General features: G+C 46.5%; 1 protein-coding gene across 1 annotated transcript; it reads left to right on the forward strand.

Moving 5' to 3' along the window:
* The first annotated feature begins 4426 nt into the window (after positions 1-4426).
* LOC130028160 (tripartite motif-containing protein 75-like) lies at positions 4427-5833 on the forward strand. The gene has a single exon (XM_056118869.1). It carries the CDS (start codon positions 4427-4429, stop codon positions 5831-5833), a length of 1407 nt encoding a protein of 468 aa, XP_055974844.1.
* Positions 5834-22801: the final 16968 nt, after the last annotated feature.

A 22801-nucleotide genomic window follows, 5' to 3' on the forward strand; every position in this document is an offset into this window, starting at 1 on the left:
CTGTGACTGACCAACGGTGCATGGCTCTGCCCACTGTGACTGACCAACGGTGCATGGCTCTATTCATCGTCCCATCCACTTTCCCACGTCCCATCCCCTTTCCTTTCTTTTGGGTGGGTTGTGGAAACATACTTAAGTCTGTACCTGTGCTCTGAATAAACGCACACGCGCATTCATGCCATCTCCTGAATGACGGAACCCTGTGTGACTCGAGTGCTGATTTCACCCTGACGGCCCTCCCCTGGCTCGGCTCTGCAGCGCCGGACGCGGCAACTTTCGGAGAGGAGAAAAGTTTCACGTCACTGTTCTCCCATTGTTCATCGATTTGCTCCAGCGGGCTCAGTAATGTTTCCATTGTGACACTTGTTACTGTGTTTGGCATACTGAATATATCACAGGTAGCTTGCCAGGCTTTGCAGTGAGGACAAGGTACTCTTGGTAGGTTGCCAGGCTCTCCGAGAGGGGTGGAGGAATTGAACTTGGGTCGGCCAGGTCAGCCTCATGCAAGGCAAACACCCTACCTGCTTAGGGAAAGAAAATCTTGAGTTGTGCTACCCTCTTCTCAAAGGCTGGAGCGATAGCACAGCGGTAGGGCATTTTCCTTGTGCGCAGCTGGCCTGGCTGAGTTCGATTCCTCTGCCCCTCCCCGAGAGCCTGGCAGGCTACCAATAGTATCTCACTGGCACGGCAAAGCCTGGAAAGCTACCCGTGACATATTCAATATGACAAACACAGTAACAGCAAAGTCTCAAGATGGAGACGTTAATGAGCCTGCTCGAGAAAATCGATGAACAACAGTAGGACAGTGACAGTGACCCTCTTCTCATATAAACCAGTAACCACCAACATCTTAGCTACTTGATTTTCCATGAACTCATTTATTTGGGGATAACTATTCTGATCATTCCTGCACACACAAAGCAACAAGATAGGGAACTAGAGAACCTGTGGACAGAAATGCAAGAGGAATGACTTCCTACACAAGGCCCTGTATCAGATTTCTCTCCGGGTTCCTCCACAGCCCAGTGGCCCCCATCTCCACCCACCCCACACTGTGCAAGGCTCCAGTTTGCTTTCTCCCTTTCCCAGTGGTTGGGGATCCAGACAACCTGGATGTGCTCATTTCATCTCCTGCCCTAGTAGGCCTGACCTCAGATTCTGTAAGCTACCCATTCCGGTCTTACATTAACTGGTAAGCACCCCTCACCCCACAAGCCACAGTCAGTCCCTATTCTCCTCTCTAGTTGTTCTAGACAAGCCCCCAAACCAGAGTCCCCAATCTACAGCTCCTCTGGTCTGCAGGAGGGCAAGAAATGTGACAGGGAAGAGGCCAATTTCATAGGAGCCAAAAGCAGGAGAAGCCCCCTCCCCCACTTACTTATGGGGTGTTTAAGGAGTAGCAGGTGTTGATAATCATTTAACAGCCCCAGAAGAAAGATCTGCCCCCAGAATCGTAAGTCCAGTCCTCACGATGAAGGGACAATCCTAGGTTTTACTGCCATGAGGAGGAAAACATGAAATGGGGCAAAATAAAGAGAGGTTCTCTAGCATGGCATTAGTCCTCGTACTACACACTCTACCCTGGGTTCTTTCTCTGTGACCTGTTGTGTGTTTTTTAAAAGACTTTGTATTATTTTTCAAAAGACTGCTGCATCTGCCCTTCAGTTTTCCTTTTGGTGGTTAGCAGTTGTAAAGGAATCACTGTATAATTTTGCTTCAGTTAAGCCACTGTAACATATTAACACTAATGCCTTCTTAATAAATTTGAACACAAAAATGGAGGCTATCACTTCCCCCCAAAATCTTTGATATCCAAGAAACCACACCATACACAGATGAATAAAGATTTTTGTCCTTCAATGGAGGGAGGGAAATGTACCTGCCACAGAAGCAGGCTGGGGGTGGGAGGAAAATCAGAGAGATTGGTGGAAGGTAGTGAGCACTGGTGAAGGCATTGTTGGAACAATATATGCCTGAAACTCAATCTCAAACGGCTGTCGTTTTGTAAGTTTTGGTAATTCAATTTTAAAAAAAGAAAAGAAAAAATATTTTTTACTTTCCTTCACTGCACCCCATTCCTCCAAAAAAGATAGGTGACTTCATCATCATTGATGCTTCAAAATAATTTGGGGATAGATTCCCCCTGACTGGCTTGACGAAAGCTGGAACCATGCAGAAAGGCGGAGCTGTGGAGGACCAGCACTGGGACCTTGAAGGCATATGTGTGTCCAGGCAGTTGGCACTTTCAACTGTGCTGATTGTGCTTCTTTGGCCAACTTCTACCAATGCTGGTGTAGGCCCATCTGATTTCTATAACACAAGTACTCATGACAGTGATTTTTGTTTAAGAATAAAGGCCTCCTTTGAAGTCTATCTTTAAGTGTTTCTCTCATGGTCTTCTACATACCTGCTTGTACTCCACACCAATTTTGGAGGTCTCCAGGCATTGTGCTCTTATGTCTGGCTTTATCGTCATCTTCCGGCCAACCATGACTAAATATGAGTTCTCAGGATATTAAAATCCCAAACGTTTGAGTTAGTGCCTATTAAAATCTTGAAGTAGAGACTCGAGAGATACGGGATCATATGGGATCCTGGGAATCGAACTTGGGTCAACCTCGTGCAAGCCAAATGCCCTACCCACTGTCCTATCGCTCCAGGTCTTGTAAGAAAAGCTTTTTAACAGGTTATGAAACCACTGAAAGATATTTTCTCTTGCTTCTTTTGACCTCTCTTTCCCCAGGTATGTCCTGTAAAAAAGCAAATAATAACAGAATCAGAACATGGTGGGGATTTCCTTTAACGCCCCACCAATCCACAGTGATTAGGAAAAGATCAAGAAAATTTTGAGGTCAAGACAGAGACATTCACAGTTCTGTGGATGATATAGGAGAAACCTTTGACATGCCAACCACCATGCATCCCATAGCCTGAACGAAGCCAGAATGTTTTATTTATTTATTTGTTTGCCTGTTAGATGAAAAATAATTCCAAGCCTTGCAGGTAGCCTAAAGATTCTGTGAATGAGCAACTTTTGCTCTGATTTTAGCTGTACCTGGTGTTACTCAATCCTCTGTGCTCAGGGGTCACTCGTAGCAGTGCTTTGGGGACCATATGTAGTGGAATTGAATCTCAGTGGAGAAGTAGAAACTTAAAAATTCAGTTGCACTTTCAGAAAGGATGATTGAACTTGAAACACAGCCTGGTACTACGGTTTTTTTCTCAACCAGTATGGGATTAAGAAACATGAGAAGGTGGGGCTGGAGTGATAGTACAGAGGGTAGGGCGTTTGCCTTGCACGCGGCTGACCCGGGTTCAATTTCCAGCATCCCATATGGTCCCCTGAGCACAGCCAGGGGTAATTCCTGAGGGCAGAGAGAGTAGTAACCCCTGTGAATCACCAGGTGTGACCCAAAAAGCAAAAAAAAAAAAAAGAAAGAAAGAAAGAAAGAAAGAAAGAAACATGAGAAGGATAAAGGTAGGAAATTCACTGTGGAGATAGGATTTTCAGGATTAGTGGCCTACCCCTTGACCCTGGCTAAATACTACTTAATCCCTACTTTCAGAGTATCCTATCAGGATTAATGCAGCTCCCTTCCTCCTGACTGGTCTTTTCTCTAAAGCCCCACCCATCCAACAGAATATAAAAACTCGGGTCAATCACAGGACAGAGCGGCAGGCCGACTTCCACAGTCCTATAGGTAGAGTCAGCTCAACAGCAGCACCAAGGACTCAGCCAGACCAGGGTCACCGATCCAGGTAATAACCAATAAGGGACTGTGGGTTTACGGGAGGCAGAGGGAGAGCATAATTTCCATTCCTAGTGTCTGTTCTATGGAGAACACTATTTTTATTGGAGGAAATACTTCATAGAGGATCTGATTTGCTTATATGAAATACTACACCTCAGCACCTATCTTCCTGGATTATGTTGAGTCATTTCCCCATCTCCAGGACTTTGGTCACAGCTGGGGATTGTCACTAAATATCCAGGGTTCTATTCCATAAAGCCTTACAGAGTTGGCATCTTTGAGTGATTATGGAGAAGGAGAATCTGGTTGCCTTGAGGATGGTGAGCAGGGCCCTGGAAAGCTTGTTCTCCTACTTCCTTGGGAGGGTCTTCTCTTCCTCAGAACACATCAGCTCTTTTAAAGCTGTAGATTTTGCTGGCCAAGAGAGTTATTGAGCTCAACTTCTCTTCATATCCACATTTATTCATGACGGGCTGCTCCCTGTGACTTGAGTCACTGGACAACAGTGGATCAGGCAGTATGATAAGTCATCAGAGAGGGATCCTCACTGAGAAAGACATTGGGTATACGATAGAGGTCTGAAGGTGTAACTTATTTTGACAGGAAACCGCCGAGGAGTCCCACATTCAGAGAGTGCCCACGCTATCCAAGTCCTGCCCTTCCCACACCTGAGGATGGAAGAGGTGTCAGCAGTACTGGCCAAAATGCAGCCAAAATGCTTCTGTCCCGTCTGCCTGGACTACCTCAAGGACCCTGTCACCATCGACTGCGGCCACAACTTCTGCGACTCCTGCATCCGCATGTCATGGAAGGACCTGCAGGACACATTCCCTTGTCCCGTGTGCCAGCTGGTCCGCCAGGAGATGCGTGTCAGTGCCAACGCCCAGCTGGGCAGGCTGGTGGACCTGGCCAAGAACATGCACAGATCCGAGAGCAGCAAGATGGCACGGGGAGAGGAGCGCAGGCATGAAGACCACAGGCAGGGGATGAGCCTCTTCTGTGAGGATGACCATGAGCTGCTGTGTCCCCTGTGTGCCCGGGGTCTTGATCTTCAGAGTGCTGTAGAGGAGGCCACATCCTATCACAGACAGAGGCTCAACAGGTACATCAAGTCCCTGAAGAAGCGGTTGGCAAAGGTGCAGAAGCTAAAAGTCACCCATGATAGAAAGATTCTTCAACTGACAGAGGAGGCCAGAATGCTTAAGAGTCAGTTGGCTTCAGAATTTGAGCTTCTCACCCAGTGTGTGGAGCATGAGCAAGAGGCAGCTCTCCGCAGGCTGGCAGAAGAGGAAAAACGGCTGCAGCAGCAGCTCAGGGCCAACCTGGAGGCCTACTCGGACCACATCTCGGCGCTGAAAGAACTCAGACGGGAGGTGGCCGAGCAGAGCGTGATGTCCGAGGAGATGGTGCTGAGGGGAGTGAGGGGCCTGCAGCAGCGCTGGGAGGGCCTGAGGCCCCCGACAGTGCAGGCCCTGCGCCTCAGGCTGGTGGCCTACAGCCTCCCTCCTCTGTGCTCAGCGCTCAGCAGCATCATCCTGAGATTCCGAGAGAGCATCAGCCTGGACCCCGACACGGCCCACCCCAGCCTGCGGGTGTCTAAAGATAAAAAGTCTGTGACCTGGGTGAGGAAAAATCCCAAGCTTGGTGGGGATCCAGGGCTACCCGAAGATGCAGCCGAGCTGGTGGTCCTGGGCCAGGAGGGCTTCGCCTCTGGCCGCCACTACTGGGAGGTATGGGTGGGCACCAAGCCCGAGTGGGCCGTGGGCGTGTGCAGCGTCGCCCCTTCGGCCCAGACCTCGCGGCCTCTGGCGGCTCCCAAGAGATGCTGGACGCTGAAGCTGCAGGACGGCAACTACCTGGCCGTGGGCATGAGTGCGGGGGCCGTGCCTCTGGCTCTCAGGGACCAACCCGCGGCCATCGGCGTTTACCTGGACTGGGAGCTGGGTCAGCTTTCCTTCTACAACGCCACCGACAGGTCTCTCCTGCACTCGTTCACCGAGCCCTTTGCTCAAGAGCTCAAGCCATACTTCCGAGTGGGGCGTGACTGCACCCCTCTCTCCGTGGGGGCAGGCAGGGCTTAGGGGGTTGATCCCTGTTTCTGCTTTCTTCCTGTAATTACTTTATAGAGTAGGTTGTGGATTTTGCAATGATCACTGTGTCTTATTTAATTCAGTTGTCATTGAATCTGGCATGATTTTTTTGAAAAGTATTCATTTCACTTTCAGGGAAGAATAGCATTGTTTTTTTCTCTGTATATTTCTTTTTTTTTTTTTTTTGGTTGGATGGTGGTATGGGTAGGTGGTAGATCCCAGCCCTGAATGTTCAGATGTACTACCTGGAGATGGTCTTAAGATTTCTTTTGTTATGTCCCATGCAGGATTATATAAATTTATTTTTCTGCAGCTCAACCATGCTTGCTCAGCACTCACCCTCACAAAAACCGGTGACTTTTCAGGAAATTCCTCACTGTGGAAATAAGTTGTCCTGGTTACACTGCGCTTGAAGCACATGCCCTTCCCTACTGCCTGGGATGGCAGACAGGCTTCTCTTTTGTGTACCACATTTCCAATAAAGGCGTTTTTTATTCAGTTGCTTATGTTTTCTGTTGTTTCTTTCTTAGACTTGATCATTTGACTTCCCATTAATGGTCGATTTGCTCCAGCGGGTGCCAGTAACATCTCCATTTCTCCCTGTCGCGTGCTAGCGTAGCCCAATGGTGTCTGTTCGTTCTAGGAACACAAAGAGCCTCAAATCAATCGTTTAGGGTCTTAACGAAGAAGTCCCGTGGAATCCAGTCAGTAAACCGGCTCTCTTCCAGTGGTCATCTCCAAATCTCATTACGTGTCCAGCCCTTCTGATTTTTGACGCCTTGGCAAATGAGACAGCATCCCTGATTCTTGATCCTCAAAGGAGGTCAGAACTCCGGATTCTTTCTCTCATTTGAGTGAAACATGATACTCCAAGTATAGCTCTTTTAATGCCTTCTTTCTTAGACTAGTATATAAAATTTCCTGTCTGAGTTCCAATAGTTTTCATATATGTATTTGAAATACTTTAAAGTCTCCTGTTTTTGGATGACCTCTTTCAAAGTGTTTCAGGTGGGAACAAGAAGAGTGATTAGTGACCCATATTTTCCCATGAATTGGTATAGAGCCATTTAAACCCTTTAGAGAAACTATGCATTTGTGGAGGGAGGCAATGATAGGTGGGGATGATCTCTCCACACTGAGGAAAGGGCAGTCTGGATTCCTGTCTCCTTCCAAAGCAAATGTCAGGGAGGTTCACTTTTTATTTTATTTATTTATTTATTTTTCCTTTTTGGGGTCATACCCAGCGATTCTCAGCGGTTACTCTTGGCTATACACTCAGGAATTACTCCTGGCAGTGCTCAGGGGACCATATTGGATGCTAGGATTCGAACCCTGGTCGGCCGCATGCAAGGCAAACTCCCTACCTGCTGTGCTATCACTCCAGCGCTAAGTTTCACTTTTTAAGGGAAACGTGATTCCTAGGTTCCATTTCACACAAGACTGAAGGAAGTTTATCCAGCTCAAGGATCTTTGTAAACTTGAGTTTCCTGGACACAAAGAGGAATGTTTGTTGGCATTGCCATGAGTATGGACTTTGAAGCAGACCTCAGCTGCATTTCCCCAGGGGGCAGGGGCTGACTCCGTGCTTAACTTCTGATCAAGCAGTTTTACTTCCCCTGTCAGTAAGAGAGGTATTTCCAGATTTAATTATTTGCCTCTTGTTTTCTGGGTCCCAAACACATTTTGTGCTTTTCAGCATTCACACAGCAACCAGCTCTAGTTGTGGGCACCGAGCTCAGCCTATGGTACAAGGTGTCCATCATCAGAGCTTGCCCCGAGGTGCTGTGCCTTTACGGTCTAGTCAGTGGGAACCCTGACTCTTGACTGGATTGATATGTGTCTCTTCAGGAGGGTCTCCTTCTTCAAAAATTATATTTCCTGTTGTGATTGAGTCATGAACACAGATGTTAAAGGAACTTCCAGAACAGTCCATGTTGTTCTTTGCAAGATGTTTGGAACACATGTTAAAAGAATAGTATTCTCACGAGTCTCAGAGTCAACTAAATCTCCAAAGAGATGCAAGCCAACCCACTAAAATTCATGGATACACCAAATTCCCAGCTAAAATCTCTGGGGGTGTCTTTGGGGGGGAGATGCTAAGTCCTCACCCTCCCAAAGTCTTTGTAGCTGCATCCTAGAGCTGCCAAAGGCCCAACTCCACTGCTTCATGACAAATCTCTGCAGAGACACCAAACAGACACAAATTCAAGTACAGTGGTTTTCAGGCTGAATACTCTGGGTCTTTTCAGAGTGGCAGTGGGTAACCTCCCATTCTCCCCCTTCCTAACCCTAAACTTTAGGAAGCCCTGGAAGTTATTGATACCCACATCCCAGAGTCTCTGACATGTAAACTCATCCATTAGTTCAGGTCTACAATTTCTGGAGTTCCTCAAGGGCGGGGACGGGGTGGGGGTGCGTAGGAGGGCGTTTGTGGTCCAGTAACACCTCCAAATTGTACAGTACTGACATTCTAGTAGAAGCACACCAAATTATATGGGAAAATAACATAGAAGCCAACTAAACTCAATAAACAAAAACAAATACAAGGCTAAACTAGCAACAAAAGGACTTAATGACCCCATGACGAGATGTAACACCCTTCATAAATTTTCTTTTAGTGGTTATTTTTTATAATTCCTTTAGTCATTTAGACTAATGGATATCCCATTAGTCTATTACTCATTGAAACAGGCAATAAAAATAAATTGTTTCGGGCCTACACTAATGAGGCAATTTAGGGAGTGGTTAGGAAAATGAGGAAAATGGGAACAATGGTGGAGGGAGGGTCACACTGGTGGTGGGTTTAGTGTAGGAACATTGAATGCCCATAAAAAAACGTATTATGAACATCTTGGTAGCACTGTAGCACTGTCCTACCGTTATTCATCAATTTGCTCGAGTGGGCACCAGTAACGCCTCCACTGTGAGACTTGTTACCGTTTTTTGGCATATCGAATACGTCACAGGGAGCTTTCCAGGCTTTCCCGTGTGGGCAGATACTCTCGGTAGCTTGCTGGGCTCTCTGAGAGGAGAGGAGCAATTGATCCCGGGTCACTGGCGTGCAAGGCAAACCTATCGCCCCAGCCCATCTCCTTGGTAAACCATAGAATTTAAGTGCAGTTTTTTAAAATAAAGAACTGCAATTCTTAAATCAAGGTATGGACAGAGCTGTCAGATGCCTCACAACACTTCAGACATTCTGTGCAGTGAGTCAGATCTTTCTCCTCTATACCATCCTGTTCTCAAAATGCCTAGACAAAACATCTCAAGTTTTCTACCCACTGGTGTTTGTGTGCCTATATTTTTGCCCAATTCTCAGGTAACTTGTTCTTTCTTTCTGCTTGGACTAATGGGAGCTGGAGCGATAGCACAGTGGTAGGGCATTTGTCTTGCTCGCAGCCAGCCTGATTGATCACGCTCACCATCACGATAATCCTGTTGTTCATCGATTGCCTCGAGTAGTACCAGTAACGTCTCCTTCGTCCTAGCCCTGAGATTTTAAAAACTGCCATATTCAAAGCTCTTTCAGGGTTAGGAGAATGAGACCCATCATTGTTACTGGTATTTGGCATATTGGGTACACCATGGGGAGTTTGCCAGACTCTGTTGTGTGGGCAGGTTACATTTGGTAGCCTGCCAGGTTGTCCAAAGCTAAAATGAGATAATAAGATGTCCCTCATTTGCGGCCATGCCCTTCTGGGAGCTGGGTTTTATAGTCTCTAGGTCTTGGCCATTGATGGGATTACAGGGTACCAGGGGGCAGTTGGTGGGTGTGACCCCCGCCTACTAGAAGATGGAGGATCTGGGTGGAGGATGCTCAGCCCTGATCCAAGCAGGCTTGGACATCTCAGCCCCGGGGCCCTCATACCTGTGTTCCTCGGCCGGTTCCTTCATGCGTGTGGAGAGTGGTCTCAGCATGGTTGTGGCTGGTTCTGGAGGTCTTCAGCTGCCGGGTCTCTGCTTGGGGCGGGGAGGGAAACTTAAGCCGTCCCCCTCCAAGGGATCCCGGCAAGCACAGTCAGGGAAGGGGGCAGAAGAGTCTGCACGGTTCTCTTCACAGCCAGCACTGCTGAGCAGGTTCAATTCCTCTGACCCTCTCAGAGAGCCAGGCCAGCTACCGAGAGTATCTCGTCTGCATGGCAAGGCCTGGCAAGCTACCCATGATGTATTCAATGTGCTAAAGACAGTAAAAAGAAGTCTCAAAATGGAGACGTTATTGGGCCTGCTCGAGCAAATTGATGATCAACGAAAGGGCAGTGTATTGGACTAATATGTTTACAGATTCTTGTTCCCAGTCAGGTGGAATCTCCAGAGAAACTTAAACAAATGGAACACCAAGTCCATCAATGACAAAGTACAGATGTGTGGAAACATTTCTGAGGCTAACTAACATTTATCATATGAGCTCTACACAAATAATATGACAAACATCAGTTAGGAACTCTAATTCATGGTTTGTTATCTCAGAACCATCCTAAGACTTTGTTTTGTTTTGTTTTGTTTTGGGGCCACACCCAGAAATGCTCGGTGCATTCTTCTGGTTCTGAACTCAGGATTACTCTTAGCAATTTTCCATGGGGACCATATGGGACGCTGGCAATTGAACCTGGATTAGTTGTTTAGTTTAATTAACAGTACTGTAAATGTCAATAAAAATGCAAAGTCTAATTAACAGCATTGTAAATCCCAACAAAAGAGAAGGATGGATAAGTTGTTACAGGAGTGGAGATTCCATTTAAATAAGGAGGGGGACATGTGCCACTCTGTAAACATCCTAACTTCATGGCTATTCTCAGAAGAGATATTGAGACAAGCCAAGGAAACTATTGGGTCTTCAGGCTAAAATCTCTGAGGAGAATTGGAGAATCCTGGACTATGCAAGTGGGTTTCATGGGATTGCAAGGGTCTTATTAGTAAGGAAGCAGGAATCAGTAAGGAAGTAGGTGCTGGGAGCCTGAAGCTAAGAGAGATATGAAGATGCGATGTTCTTGACTCTGACTACAGAAAAGACTCATGGTCTAGGATGGCAGCCCCAGGATGAGGAGGCGGGCGAGGGAAGAGTGTCTGTTCTTCCCCAGAACTGAGACCTGCTAGCACCCTGGGGGTCAGCGAGTGAGAACCATTTTAAACTTCTGACCTCCAGAATGACAAAAGAATCATGAGTGCTAGGTTTTGGGTTCATTTGTTAATCCGTCCCCGTGGAGAGAGGTCACTCCAGGCAACGCTCAGGATACCATGCAATGCCAGGGATCAAACTCAGGTCTCATGTGGGCAAAACTTGTGCTCCAGGCCTCTGAGCATCTCTCCAGTCAAAAATATTTTCTGCAGAGATAGATCCCAGTTTGTGTTTTCATCCTGAAGAAGGGCAATTATCCATATTACTGATGATGGCTGAGTTTGCCCTTTTCATATACTCGCGGAACTTGGTGGCTCACCTGTATTGAAGGATAGCTGGTTACATGGTCATTTGCCTAAGAACTTCATGCAGTCGTGGTTCCAGCTCTTGATGCAGGCCATGTCTTAGGTCATCACTGGGCAACCCCTTGTGCAACCGGTCAGTGCCTGGGACACCCTGATCTGCTACCCCCATTCTGTGGCAGGGCACACAGAGGTGTGCTTTACGGAGGGCCCAGCGGGCAGCAAGTACGGTGGTGCATGCATCTCTGGTCAGCACTGATGGGCAGTTGGCTTGCCCAGACACTTTGAATCTGGTGCCTCTGTGTTGCTTTGTTTCTGGGACACACCGGAAGTGCTCAGGATTTATTCCTGGTTCTATGTTCAGGGATCACTCCAAGTGGGTCTCAGGGCACCATACGGGGTTCCAGGGATTCAATCAAGGTCTGCTGTGCTCAACACAAATGCTATTACCCGTTACACTATCTCTCGAGTCTCTACTTCAAGATTTTAATAGGCACTAACTCAAACGTATGGGATTTTAATATCCTGAGAACTCATCTTTAGTCATGGTTGACCAGAAGATGACAATACAGTCAGACATAAGAGCACAATGCCTGGAGACCTCTAAAATTTGTGTGGAGTACAAACAGGTGTTTAGAAGACCATGAGAGAAACACTTAAAGAAAGACTTCAAAGGAGGCCTTTATCCTTAAACAAGAATCACTGTCATGAGTACTTGTGTTATATAAATCAGATGGGCCAAAACCAGCATTGGTAGAAGTTGGCCAAAGAAGCACAATAAGCACAGTTGAAAGTGCCAACTGCCTGGACACTCATATGACTTCAAGGTCCCAGAGCTGTTCCTCCACAGCTCAGCCTTTCTGCATGGTGCCAGCTTTCGTCATCCCAGTCAGGGGGAATCTATCCCCAAATTATTTTGAAGCATCAATGATGATGAAGTCACCTATCTTTTTTGGAGGAATGGGGTGCAGTGAAGGAAAGTAAAAAATATTTTTTCTTTTCTTTTTTTAAAATTGAATTACCAAAACTTACAAAACGACAGCCGTTTGAGATTGAGTTTCAGGCATATATTGTTCCAACAATGCCTTCACCAGTGCTCACTACCTTCCACCAATCTCTCTGATTTTCCTCCCACCCCCAGTCTGCTTCTGTGGCAGGTACATTTCCCTCCCTCCATTGAAGGACAAAAATCTTTATTCATCTGTGTATGGTGTGGTTGCTTGGATATCAAAGATTTTGGGTGGAAGTGATAGCATCCATTTTTGTGTTCAAATTTACTGAGAAGGCATTAGTGTTAATATGTTACAGTGGCTTAACTGAAGCAAAATAATAAAGTGATTCCTTTACCCCTGTTTACCACCGAAAGGAAAATTGAAGGTCAGATGCAGCAGTCTTTTGAAAAATAATACAAAGTCTTTTAAAAAAACACATAACAGGTCACAGAGAAAGAACCCAGGGAAGAGCATGGAGTACAAGGACTAATGCCATCCTAGAAACCCTCTCTTTATTTTGCTCCATTTCCTGTTTTCCTCCTAAAAGCAGTAAGACCTAGGACTGGCCCTTCATCGTGAGGACTGGACTTCCGATTCTGGGGGAGATATTTCTTCTGGAGCTGTTGAATGATTATCAACACCTGCTACACCTTAAACATCCCATAAGTAAGTGGAGGAGGGGGGTTCTCCTGCTTTTGGCTCCTATGAAATTGGCCTCTTCCCTGTCACATTTCTTGCCGTCCTGCAGACCAGAGGCGATGCAGATAGGGGACTCTGGTTTGGGGGCTTGACTAGAAAAACTGGAGAGGAGAATAGGGACTCACTGTGGCTTGTGGGGTGAGGGGTGCTTACCAGTTCATGCAAGACGCGGGATGGGTAGCTTACAGAATCTGAGGTCAGGCCTACTAGGGCAGGGGATGAAATGAGCACATCCAGGCTGGCTGGGTTCCCAACCACTGGGAAAGGGAGAAAGCAAACTGGAGCCTGGCACAGGGTGGGGTGGGTGGAGATGGGGGCCACTGGGCCGTGGAGGAACCTGGAGAGAAATCTGATACAGGGCCTTGAGTAGGAAGTCATTCCTCATGCATCTGTGCCCAGAGGTTTCTCTAGTCCCCTATCTTGTTCCTTTGTGAGTGCAGGAATGATCAAAATAGGTATCCCCAAATAACTGAGTTCATGGAAAAGCAAGTAGCTAAGATGTTGGTGGTTACTGGTTTGTATGAGAAGAAGGTCACTGTCACTGTCCTCCCCTTGTTCATCGATTTTCTCGAGCGGGCCCAGTAACGTCTCCATCGTGAGACTTTGTTGTTACTGTGTTTGGCATATAGAATATGTCACGGGTAGCTTGCCAGGCTTTGCGGTGCCAGTGAGATACTCTCGGTAGCTTGTCGGGCTCTCCGAGAGGGGCAGAGGAATCGAACTCGGGTCGGCCATGTTGGCTGCATGCAAGGCAAACACCCTACCTGCTGTGCTATCGCTCCAGCTTTTGAGAAGAGGGTAGCACAACTCAAGATTTTCTTTCCATAAGCAGGTAGGGTGTTTGCCTTAGATGAGGCCGACCTGGCCAACCCAAGTTCAATTCCTCCACCCCTGTCGGAGAGCCTGGGAAGCTACCAAGAGTATCTTGTGCTCAAGGCAAAGCCTGGCAAGCTACCCGTGACGTACTCAGTATGCCAAACACAGTAACAAGTGTCACAATGGAGACATTACTAGGCCTGCTGGAGCAAATCGATGAACAATGGGAGAACAGTGACGTGAAGCTTTTCTCCTCTCCAAAAATCTTTCTTAGTAGTCCAGGAAGGTTTGGCTCAAGGGGAAGCAAAAACTGTGAGCCCTATAGGATTTCAGTAGGCAGACAACAAATATGAACCAGGAATTTATAAATCTTTTAAACTTTTTTTTATAAACCTTATAAAGATTGTTTACCAAAAAAAAATCACTCAAACACACTCAAACACAAATAATTCACATAGAAGTTCACCATTCCTTTGTGGTCAAACATAATGAAAATGATTTTGAAGAGGGTTCAATAACAAAATATGCAATCAGTTTTCCTGTGAATTTATCAGTGATTTCACACAAATATAATCTGTTATTCAAATGATAAATGGAAAGTTCTCCCAATTCATAGTCTAGAAATACACCAAATTGCATACCTGGGTCCGCTTGTTTAATGTCCATGTCCTGTTCAGTGTTCTTTGCAGACTGTAAAAATGCCCAATAGCCATTCCCAGGGGTTGGTAGTATCTCAGAATTTCTGCAGAATGATTTTTTACAAAGACCAATGGACCATTCACCAACCCCTGTGACTTCCTTCTACTTGCCAAAAATGCCTGCCCCCATCAAAGCCCTCACAGCTGAGCACAGCTGGGTAAGGAGTAAATGTCTGGGAGTTGTCAAGAAATTGTGGTAGACTTGTTGTAGATATACTTTTCCTGTCTTTGGAGATAATCAGACTTGGATGTGCAGTTTCAGGATCAAGTGTCAAATCTACTTGGAACTTGCTGATCATTTTGTGCAGACCAAAATAATGTGGAGGGAGGGTTAAACTCTCTGTCTTGAGTTTATACAAAAAGACTGCTGGGAGGGTGTAAAATCTTATCACGCCGAAGGGTGTGTGTTCACGGACTCACTGGACAGCACTGTCTCACCGCATGCGTTCGGTGCTCTTGAGCCGCTGTGTGTGGCCGGGATCGGAACGGCTGTTGGCCAAGGGCAGACGGAAGAAGAAACGGGGGCCAGGCCGGTCTATATCAATAGTAGTTTATTCCAATGCTCTTCACTCCTGTATTTCTCTGCCTCCTTCTCTCTTGACATTGCTTACAATACAAGTTCAGTATTCTTAGATGGGTGTGACCTGACAAACCTAAGCTACCTGAGGAAGAACAAAAGAGTGTTATCCTACAGGAGGGTTAAGTCTTTGTGCCGACTTTGAATACTTTTGATGTTGGATAGCAACTCTAGGTTGGGCAACAAATACTTTTCTCTTGCTTCACTTAGAAGATTTTTATGTGTGTCCATGTGACTTGAAATATAGCTTTTGTTTTCGGTGAGTTTATCCTTCTCTTTGTTCTCTTCCTTAATTAATCTGGCATCACTTGCAAAATGTTCCCTTCTCAAGAAAAAAATGAATTCTTTAAATTCAGAATCTAATTCTGTCTTCTGAATCTCTTCAAGACTCTCTTCAAGAAATTTTGAAATTTGTTTCTTACAATCCGTTTCAGTGGTTTCAATCTTCCTCTTCAGAAGCTCCATGGAGCTTCTGAGCTTCTTTCTTTGACTTGCTGCAGCTCTCTCAGCAGGGAGGAGGTAGTGATCCTGGTGGTCAGGGGTGGTCCTGCACTGGGGACACAAGAGTTCAGAGTCCTCCTCACAGAACATGTCCAAGACCTCCTGGTGCTTCTCACATAGTTTCCGTTCCTGCCGTTTCCTTTTAGTCCCTCTGATGGGGAGCTGATTAACGATGTCAGTGATGTGACACAATTGGTTGTTTCTCTTCAAGTTCCTGTCAGGGCAGTGGTGGAGGCAGACAGGACAGGGGAAGATGTCCTGTAGTTCAACCCAGCGCTGTTGAATGCAGGAGACACTGAAGTTGTGGCCACAGGCTAGAGTCACTGGGTCTCTCAGGTAATCTAGACAGAGAGGGCACCTGGCTTCTGATTGGCGTTTGGCCAGGGAAGTGGAAAAAGCCATTCTTGGAAGAAGGATGTCTGGAGATAAGTCTTTTAAAATATAAGTATTCTAAAGATAGATCTTTTAGAATTTTTTTTTCTTTTCTTTTTGACTTTTTCTTTTTGTTTGTTTTGGGCCACACCCGGCAATGCTCAGGGGTTACTTTTGGCTCTGCACTCAGGAATTACTCCTGGCAGTGCTGGGGGACCACATGGGATGCTGGGGGTCGGCTGTATGCAAGGCAAATGCTCTATCCACTGTACTATCACTCGGGCCCTGGAATATAAGTCTTTTGAAGATAAGTCTTTCAGAATATAGTTTAGTCCTCCAGTAACCAGGCTGTAAGAAGAAAATATATGCTCATTACTCTCTTTCCTTAAGGAATCTGAACACTCTTTCCACTTTTCTAGCAAGCTCTGACAAATACTCATTTGCATTTACAAAAATGCATTTATTCTGACAGAAAAAGTAATATAAGGCAATGTAGCGTTGAGCGTCTAATTGTTACAAGCCTTCCTTTTAATAATTATATTATGATTTATTGACATTAAAACAGGTTCTATCCAATAATTATCAAAAAAATTAGAATTTACATATGAACTAATATGTGGTCTGAGTTTTGCTTGAAAAGGCTGAGAAAAAGAAAGCTGGAGTTACATTTGTATTGGAGGATTTCTTATGGTTATCATAATAGTTTTGTTTCATCTGCCTAATATGCTGTCTAGTAATATATTAGAGCTCACCATTATTGTGTTGCCCCTCTTCTAACCAAATCAAATTTTATCTTACTCTTTTCTGTCTTTTCCCCACATTTCAAATATCTGAGATTTCTTATCTTTTTCTTCCCTACATTTCAAATATCTGAGATATCAAAATTTCTGAGTCTACAATGTTACTTCAGGGATTACTCCAAACATCCCTAACCTCTTATCATTCTTTTCACTCTACGTTCTTTCCACTCATGGTTCCTGCTTCTCAGACCCCATATGAAACTTCAAATGAAGAGGAATTCATTTTGGTTAGGACCAAGGGGTGACAGTCAGGGCTGGACCTCTCTCTTACACATCACTGACTGCGTTCTCCCCAGAACTGGCCTGCATTCACCAATCTCTAAGATCAAAGATGCTTTTTAAAAGCATTCCATGAACACTTCTGAGCTAACTCCCATTTCTTGTGAGTCATATGGAAAGGATATTTTTTTTTCCACTTTCAATCCCTTTTTGGCTGGTTCCTGACCTGTGACAACTTAACATTACTTTCAGTCTCTTCTGACCAGATTATCACCCCCACCCGCACCCCCCCCCAACCTTATTATACAAGACCCGTCTATGAATCCATACAGACCATCTCCCATAACTATATTCCCTTGATCAATCCACTTCCAAGGTGATCACATCTTCCAGCTTACCTTGAATAGTTCAAGGATCAATGCTCTGCGATTCTTCAGGGCTGGTCTCTGACAGATCTCTTTGAAGACAGTAGGACACCAGGCTGGTAGCATTTTGTGCTCTTTTGTTGTGAGCAGGGCATTTATAGGCCACTAAGTGGGTCTAGGACATTGTTGGCACCCTTTAAGTTGTGGCGGCTCCACCTCCAGGAAGGAGAGCAGAACCAACTGGAGCTAAAAGGATATTCTGAGTTTCTGATTAGTGGTGAGGCACAGAAGAATCTCTCAGGATTAAATCAGTACAGGGTGTCTGTGTGCTATGCTAAAATGCACGTTCTCGTTTGCACTGAATTACATTGCTAAGGAAGAAAGTGAAATCTGAAAGTCTATGTCAGGATGTTCATTTTGCCCCCATTGAATTATTAATTGGACACAACTTTTACCTGTCTTCATAATCAGCAGTTTCCTGTTGCCTCGAGGTCTTTGAAAAATTGCTTTTCATCTAATAGGTAAAAGTTATCATCTATATCACCAATATCACCTATCACCTATTATCATCTAATAGGTAAAAGTTGAGGGTTGGAGCGATAGCACAGCGGTAGGGCATTTGCCTTGCACGCAGCCAACATGGCCGACCCGAGTTTGATTCCTCCCCCCTCTCGGAGAGCCCGGCAAGCTACCGAGAGTATCTCGCTCGCGGGGCAGAGCCTGGCAAGCTCCTCGTGATGTATTCGATATGCCAAACATAGTAACAACAAAGTCTCCAATGGAGACATTACTGGGCCCGCTTGAGCAAATCGAAGATCAACGGGAGGGCCTTTACTTTACTTACTTAGGTAAAAGTTATTAGTTGATTTAAAAATAATCTCACCAAGGGCTGAGGAAATAGTATAAGGGGTAGGGAGCTTACTTTGCACACTGCCACCCATGTTTTGATCCTGGAATCCCATATGGTTGCCCAAGCACTACCAGGAGTAATTCATGAGTGCAGAGACAGGATTAAACTCTGAACATCGCTGGCTGTGGTTCCAAAACCAGAATAAATAAATTAATAAATAAAACATCCTCATCTGCTATACTAAAAATCCTGATTTTCTAGTCTCTACATCTTTGATAGCCATTTTGCTGAAAAGCAAATTTAGAAATCTCTGGAAGACTTTTTGAGTTCTCTCTTTTATAAAGTTTAAGAAATGAATCCAACGGCAAGACCAGGAATCAGTTTGAATTTTTGGGAGGCCACACCCAGCACAGCTCAGGTGTTACTCCTGGCTCTGGGCTCAGGAATCACTTCTGGAGAAGCCTTGGGATCCATGTTCAAGACAAGTGCGGTGGAACACTGCACTGTATCACCAGCCCCTCAGTTTTAATTTCTATGTCAGCAAGAGTTCCTTGGCCCTTTTTTGCCTAACATTTCTCTCTGCTTCCGCCTATTCAGCTTCCGCATGGTGGCTCCATTGTTTCATAAGAAAATGCTGTGTCAGCTTCTGCACACAGTAACACAGCAGAGAATTAAAATTTATACTTTGAATCTTGGGCTGGAGTGATACCATAGCGGGTAGGGCGTTTGCCTTGCAGGCAGCCAACATGGCTGACCTGAGTTCGATTCCTCTGTCTCTCTCGAAGAGCCCGGCAAGCTACCGAGAGTATCTCGCTCGCATGGCAATGCCTGGCAAGCTCCTCGTGATGTATTCGATATGCCATACACAGGAACAAGTCTCACAATGGAGAGGTTACTGGGCCCACTGAGCAAATCGATGAACAAAAGGAGAACAGTGACAATGATATTGTACTCAGGAGGATGTTAGTACAAACATGAATGTTAAAGGTACCTATAGTGTGGGCTCCTGCCCCTGCGCCTGGCTGTTCCTCGCCGGGGTCCCTTGGAGGGGAGCGGGTTGAGCTTTCCTCCCCGCCCCGACAAGGCTCCAGCAGCCGAAGACCTCCAGGACCAGCCACCACCATGCTGAGACCACTCTCCGCACACATGAAGGTACTGGCAGAGGGACAAAGCCACGCGGGTTCCGGGGCCGAGATCTCTAAGCCTACTCGGATTGGAGTTGAGCATCTTCCACCAAGATCCTCCAAATTCCAGTAGGCGGGGGTCACACCCACCACCTGGCCCCCTGGCGCCGTGTAATCCCATCAACGGCCAAGACTCAGAGACTATAAAATCCAGCTCCCGGAACCACGCAGCCGCATTTGTGGCCGCGCAACATCTCATCAGGACATCTTTTTATGACATCTTATTATCTCATTCCTACTTTGGACAAACTTGCAAGCTATCGAATGTAGCCTGCCCACAGGGCAGAGTCTGGCAAACTCCCCGTGGCGTACCAAATATGCCAAATACCAGTAACAATGATGGGTCTCGTTCTCCTAAAGAGCCTTGAATATAATCTCAGGGCTAGGATGAAAGAGATGTTACTGGGGCCTGCTCGAGGCAATCGACGAATAACAGGATGATGAATGAATGAATAGTGTGGGCTCAGAAGGAGATGAGGAATATACTATTTGAAACTAATTTGGTCCCCTGAGTGATCCTTGCTTAGGCATGAAGTTGGAAGTCAGCCCTAACCTGGGTGTGAAAAAACAAACAAAAATAAACAGAAAATATAATGGAAAGAAAAAAAAGTTTTCTAACTAACCTCAGTATATGCATGTATATGCTATATGAATAAAATGAAATTAGATATAAAACCCTCAAAACATACAAAATAGGCAATCACAATTCTACTACACAGAATAAAAGATAGGGTGTACTGTCTATCCAGATTTTTTGTCTATGTGGAAATGTCTGCCACTAGTTAAATATCATACTTACATATTCTTCCAAAAAATTGGAAATCTTTTATCATTCTTCCTTTCATAAAAGTAATGTTTTTGATGTTATTAAAATTAGTGAACATTGATTCTATAACATCAAAATTGGTGAAATACAAGTCTTCCAACCTCACAGATAATGTGTTATATAATAACAATTATGAAGTTTTGCAATGCTTTCAAAATACTTTACTGTTGCACAGAAGACCTGAAATATCTATTACATTTTAAATTTTTTTTGTTTTATTTACAACAAATAAGGGTACAGTTATTTCTATATACGACTTATTACAAAAGAGAACGTTTCTTCTTCATTGCCCGTAAATATGAATATCTATGCAACTGTTTCATCATGTTAACATCAACAGTTTTTCACTTAGAGTGGGAAAATAAACCCACGGGATAATCCTCCCTTTAACCCCTCCCTACGCTCACGGACAGAGGGGCGCAGTCGCGCCCCACACTGAAGTACGGCTTGAGCTCCTGAGCAAAGGGCTCCGTGAACGAGTGCAGATGAGACCTGTCATCAGCGTTGTAGAAGGAAAGCTGGCCCAGCTCCCAGTCCAGGTAAACGCCGATGGACTTGGGCTGGTCCCTGAGAGCCAGAGGCACGGCCCCTGCGCTCACGGCCAGGTAGTCGCCGTCCTGCAGCTGCAGCGTCCAGCATCTCTTGGGAGCCACCAGGGGATGCGAGGCCCCGGCCGAAGGGGCGACGCTGCACACGCCCACGGCCCACTCAGGCTTGGCGCCCACCTGCACCTCCCAGTAGTGGCGGCCAGAGGTGAAGCCCTCCCGGCCAAGGACCACCAACGGTGCAGTGTAGTCCCAGGGCCCGGAATCCCCATCCCCTTTGGGCCTCTCCCTCACGTATGTCACTGAGTGGAGGTCCTGGGACACGCACAGGCTGGGGTGGGCCGTGTCTGGGTCCAGGCTGATGCTCTCTCGGAATCTCCGGATGATGCTGCTGAGCGCTGAGCACAGAGGAGGGAGGCTGTAGGCCACCGGCCTGAAACGCAGGGGCTGCACGGCTGGGAGCTGCAGACCCGCCCAGCGCTGCTGCAGTCCCCTCACGCCCCTCAGCACCATCTCCTCGGACATCACACTCCGCTCGGCCACCTCCCTTCTGAGGTCTTTCAGCATTGAGATATGGTCTGAGTAAAGAGCGACGTTGGCCCTGAACTGCTGCTGCAGGCGTTTGTCCTCTTCGGCCAGCCTGCAGAGGGCCGCCTCTTGCTCACGCTCCACAAACTGAGTGACTTGCTCAAATTCCGAGGCCAACTGACTGTTATGCATTCTTACCTCCTCTCTCAGCTGCAGGAGCTTTCTCTCTTGGATAGCTAAGAGCTTCTCCACCTTTGACAGCTGTGTCTTCAGGGACTCGATGAAGCCGCCGAGCCTCTGTCTGTACTGATGTGCAACCTCCTCCAGGGGCCTGACATGGTGGCCCTGGTGGACAGGGCCCTGGGCGCACAGGGGACACACCGGCTCCTGGTCTTCCTCGCAGAAGAGGCTCACTCCCTGCCTGTGCTCCTCACACCTGCGCTCCTCTGCCCGCACCATATTGCTACTCCCAGAGCTATGTAGGAGCTTGACCAGGTCCACCAGCCTGCCCAGCTGGGCGTTGCCACTGACGCGAATCTCCTGAATGGTCCGCCGGCACACAGGACAAGGGAATCTGTCCTGCAGGTCCTTCCATGACGTGCGGATGCAGGAGTCGCAGAAGTTGTGGCTGCAGTCGATGGTGATGGGGTTATTGAGGTAGTCCAGGCAGACGGGACAGATGAGCTCTGGCTGCATTTTGGCCAGGACTGCGGACACCTCCTCCATCCTCGGGTGTGGGAAAGGCAGGTAAAGGTCAACGGGTAATCCTTATAGAAAGGGGCTCCTTGGATTCTCTCCTATCAGAAAAGAGTCACATAGTTAGACCTATGTCCTGGACTATGTTTTTCTCTCAATGAGGGGTGCCCTCTGATGACCCTGCACATCTCTGGTCTCAGGGTTGGGTTCTCAAATAATATTCACATTCCTTGAGCAATTGATCCTGCTCGGATAGGGGCTGAGCATCCTCCACCAAGACCCTCCAAATTCCAGTAGGCTGGGGTCACACCCACCAGCTGGCCCCCTGGCGTCGTGTAATCCCATCAACGGCCAAGACTCAGAGATTATAAAACCCAGCTCCCGGAAGCGTGAGGCCTCATTTGCAGCCATGTGACATCTTATTATCTCATTCCTACTTTGGACAAACTGGCAGGCTACCGAATGTAACCTGCCCACACGGCAGAGTCTGGCAATCTCCCCATGGCGTACCCAATATGCCAAATACCAGTAACAATGATGGGTCTCATTCTCCTAACCCTGAAAGAGCCTTGAATATGGCACTTTTTAAAAAAATCTCAGGGCTAGGATGAAGGAGACGTTACTTGGGCCTGCTCAAGCAATCGACAAACAACAGGATGGTCTTGATCATCCTGATGGTGAGCAATCGAGTGTAGATGGTTGGGGGGGTCTGAAGAGAAGTCAATCTCAGTATCTCTCTGGACCCAAAATCTGTCAGTACTGTGTAGTGCTAATAAGTTCTGCTGGGGATGAGCGGATGAGGTCATTCCTAACGCTTCCTAAGAAGGGATGGAATCATTCCATTCCAGAGCCAGCTTCCTCCCATTCTAATGA

The sequence above is a fragment of the Sorex fumeus genome, unplaced genomic scaffold (assembly GCF_029834395.1).
Source record: "Sorex fumeus unplaced genomic scaffold, SorFum_2.1 ptg000039l, whole genome shotgun sequence".
NCBI classification, from domain to species: Eukaryota; Metazoa; Chordata; class Mammalia; order Eulipotyphla; family Soricidae; genus Sorex; species Sorex fumeus.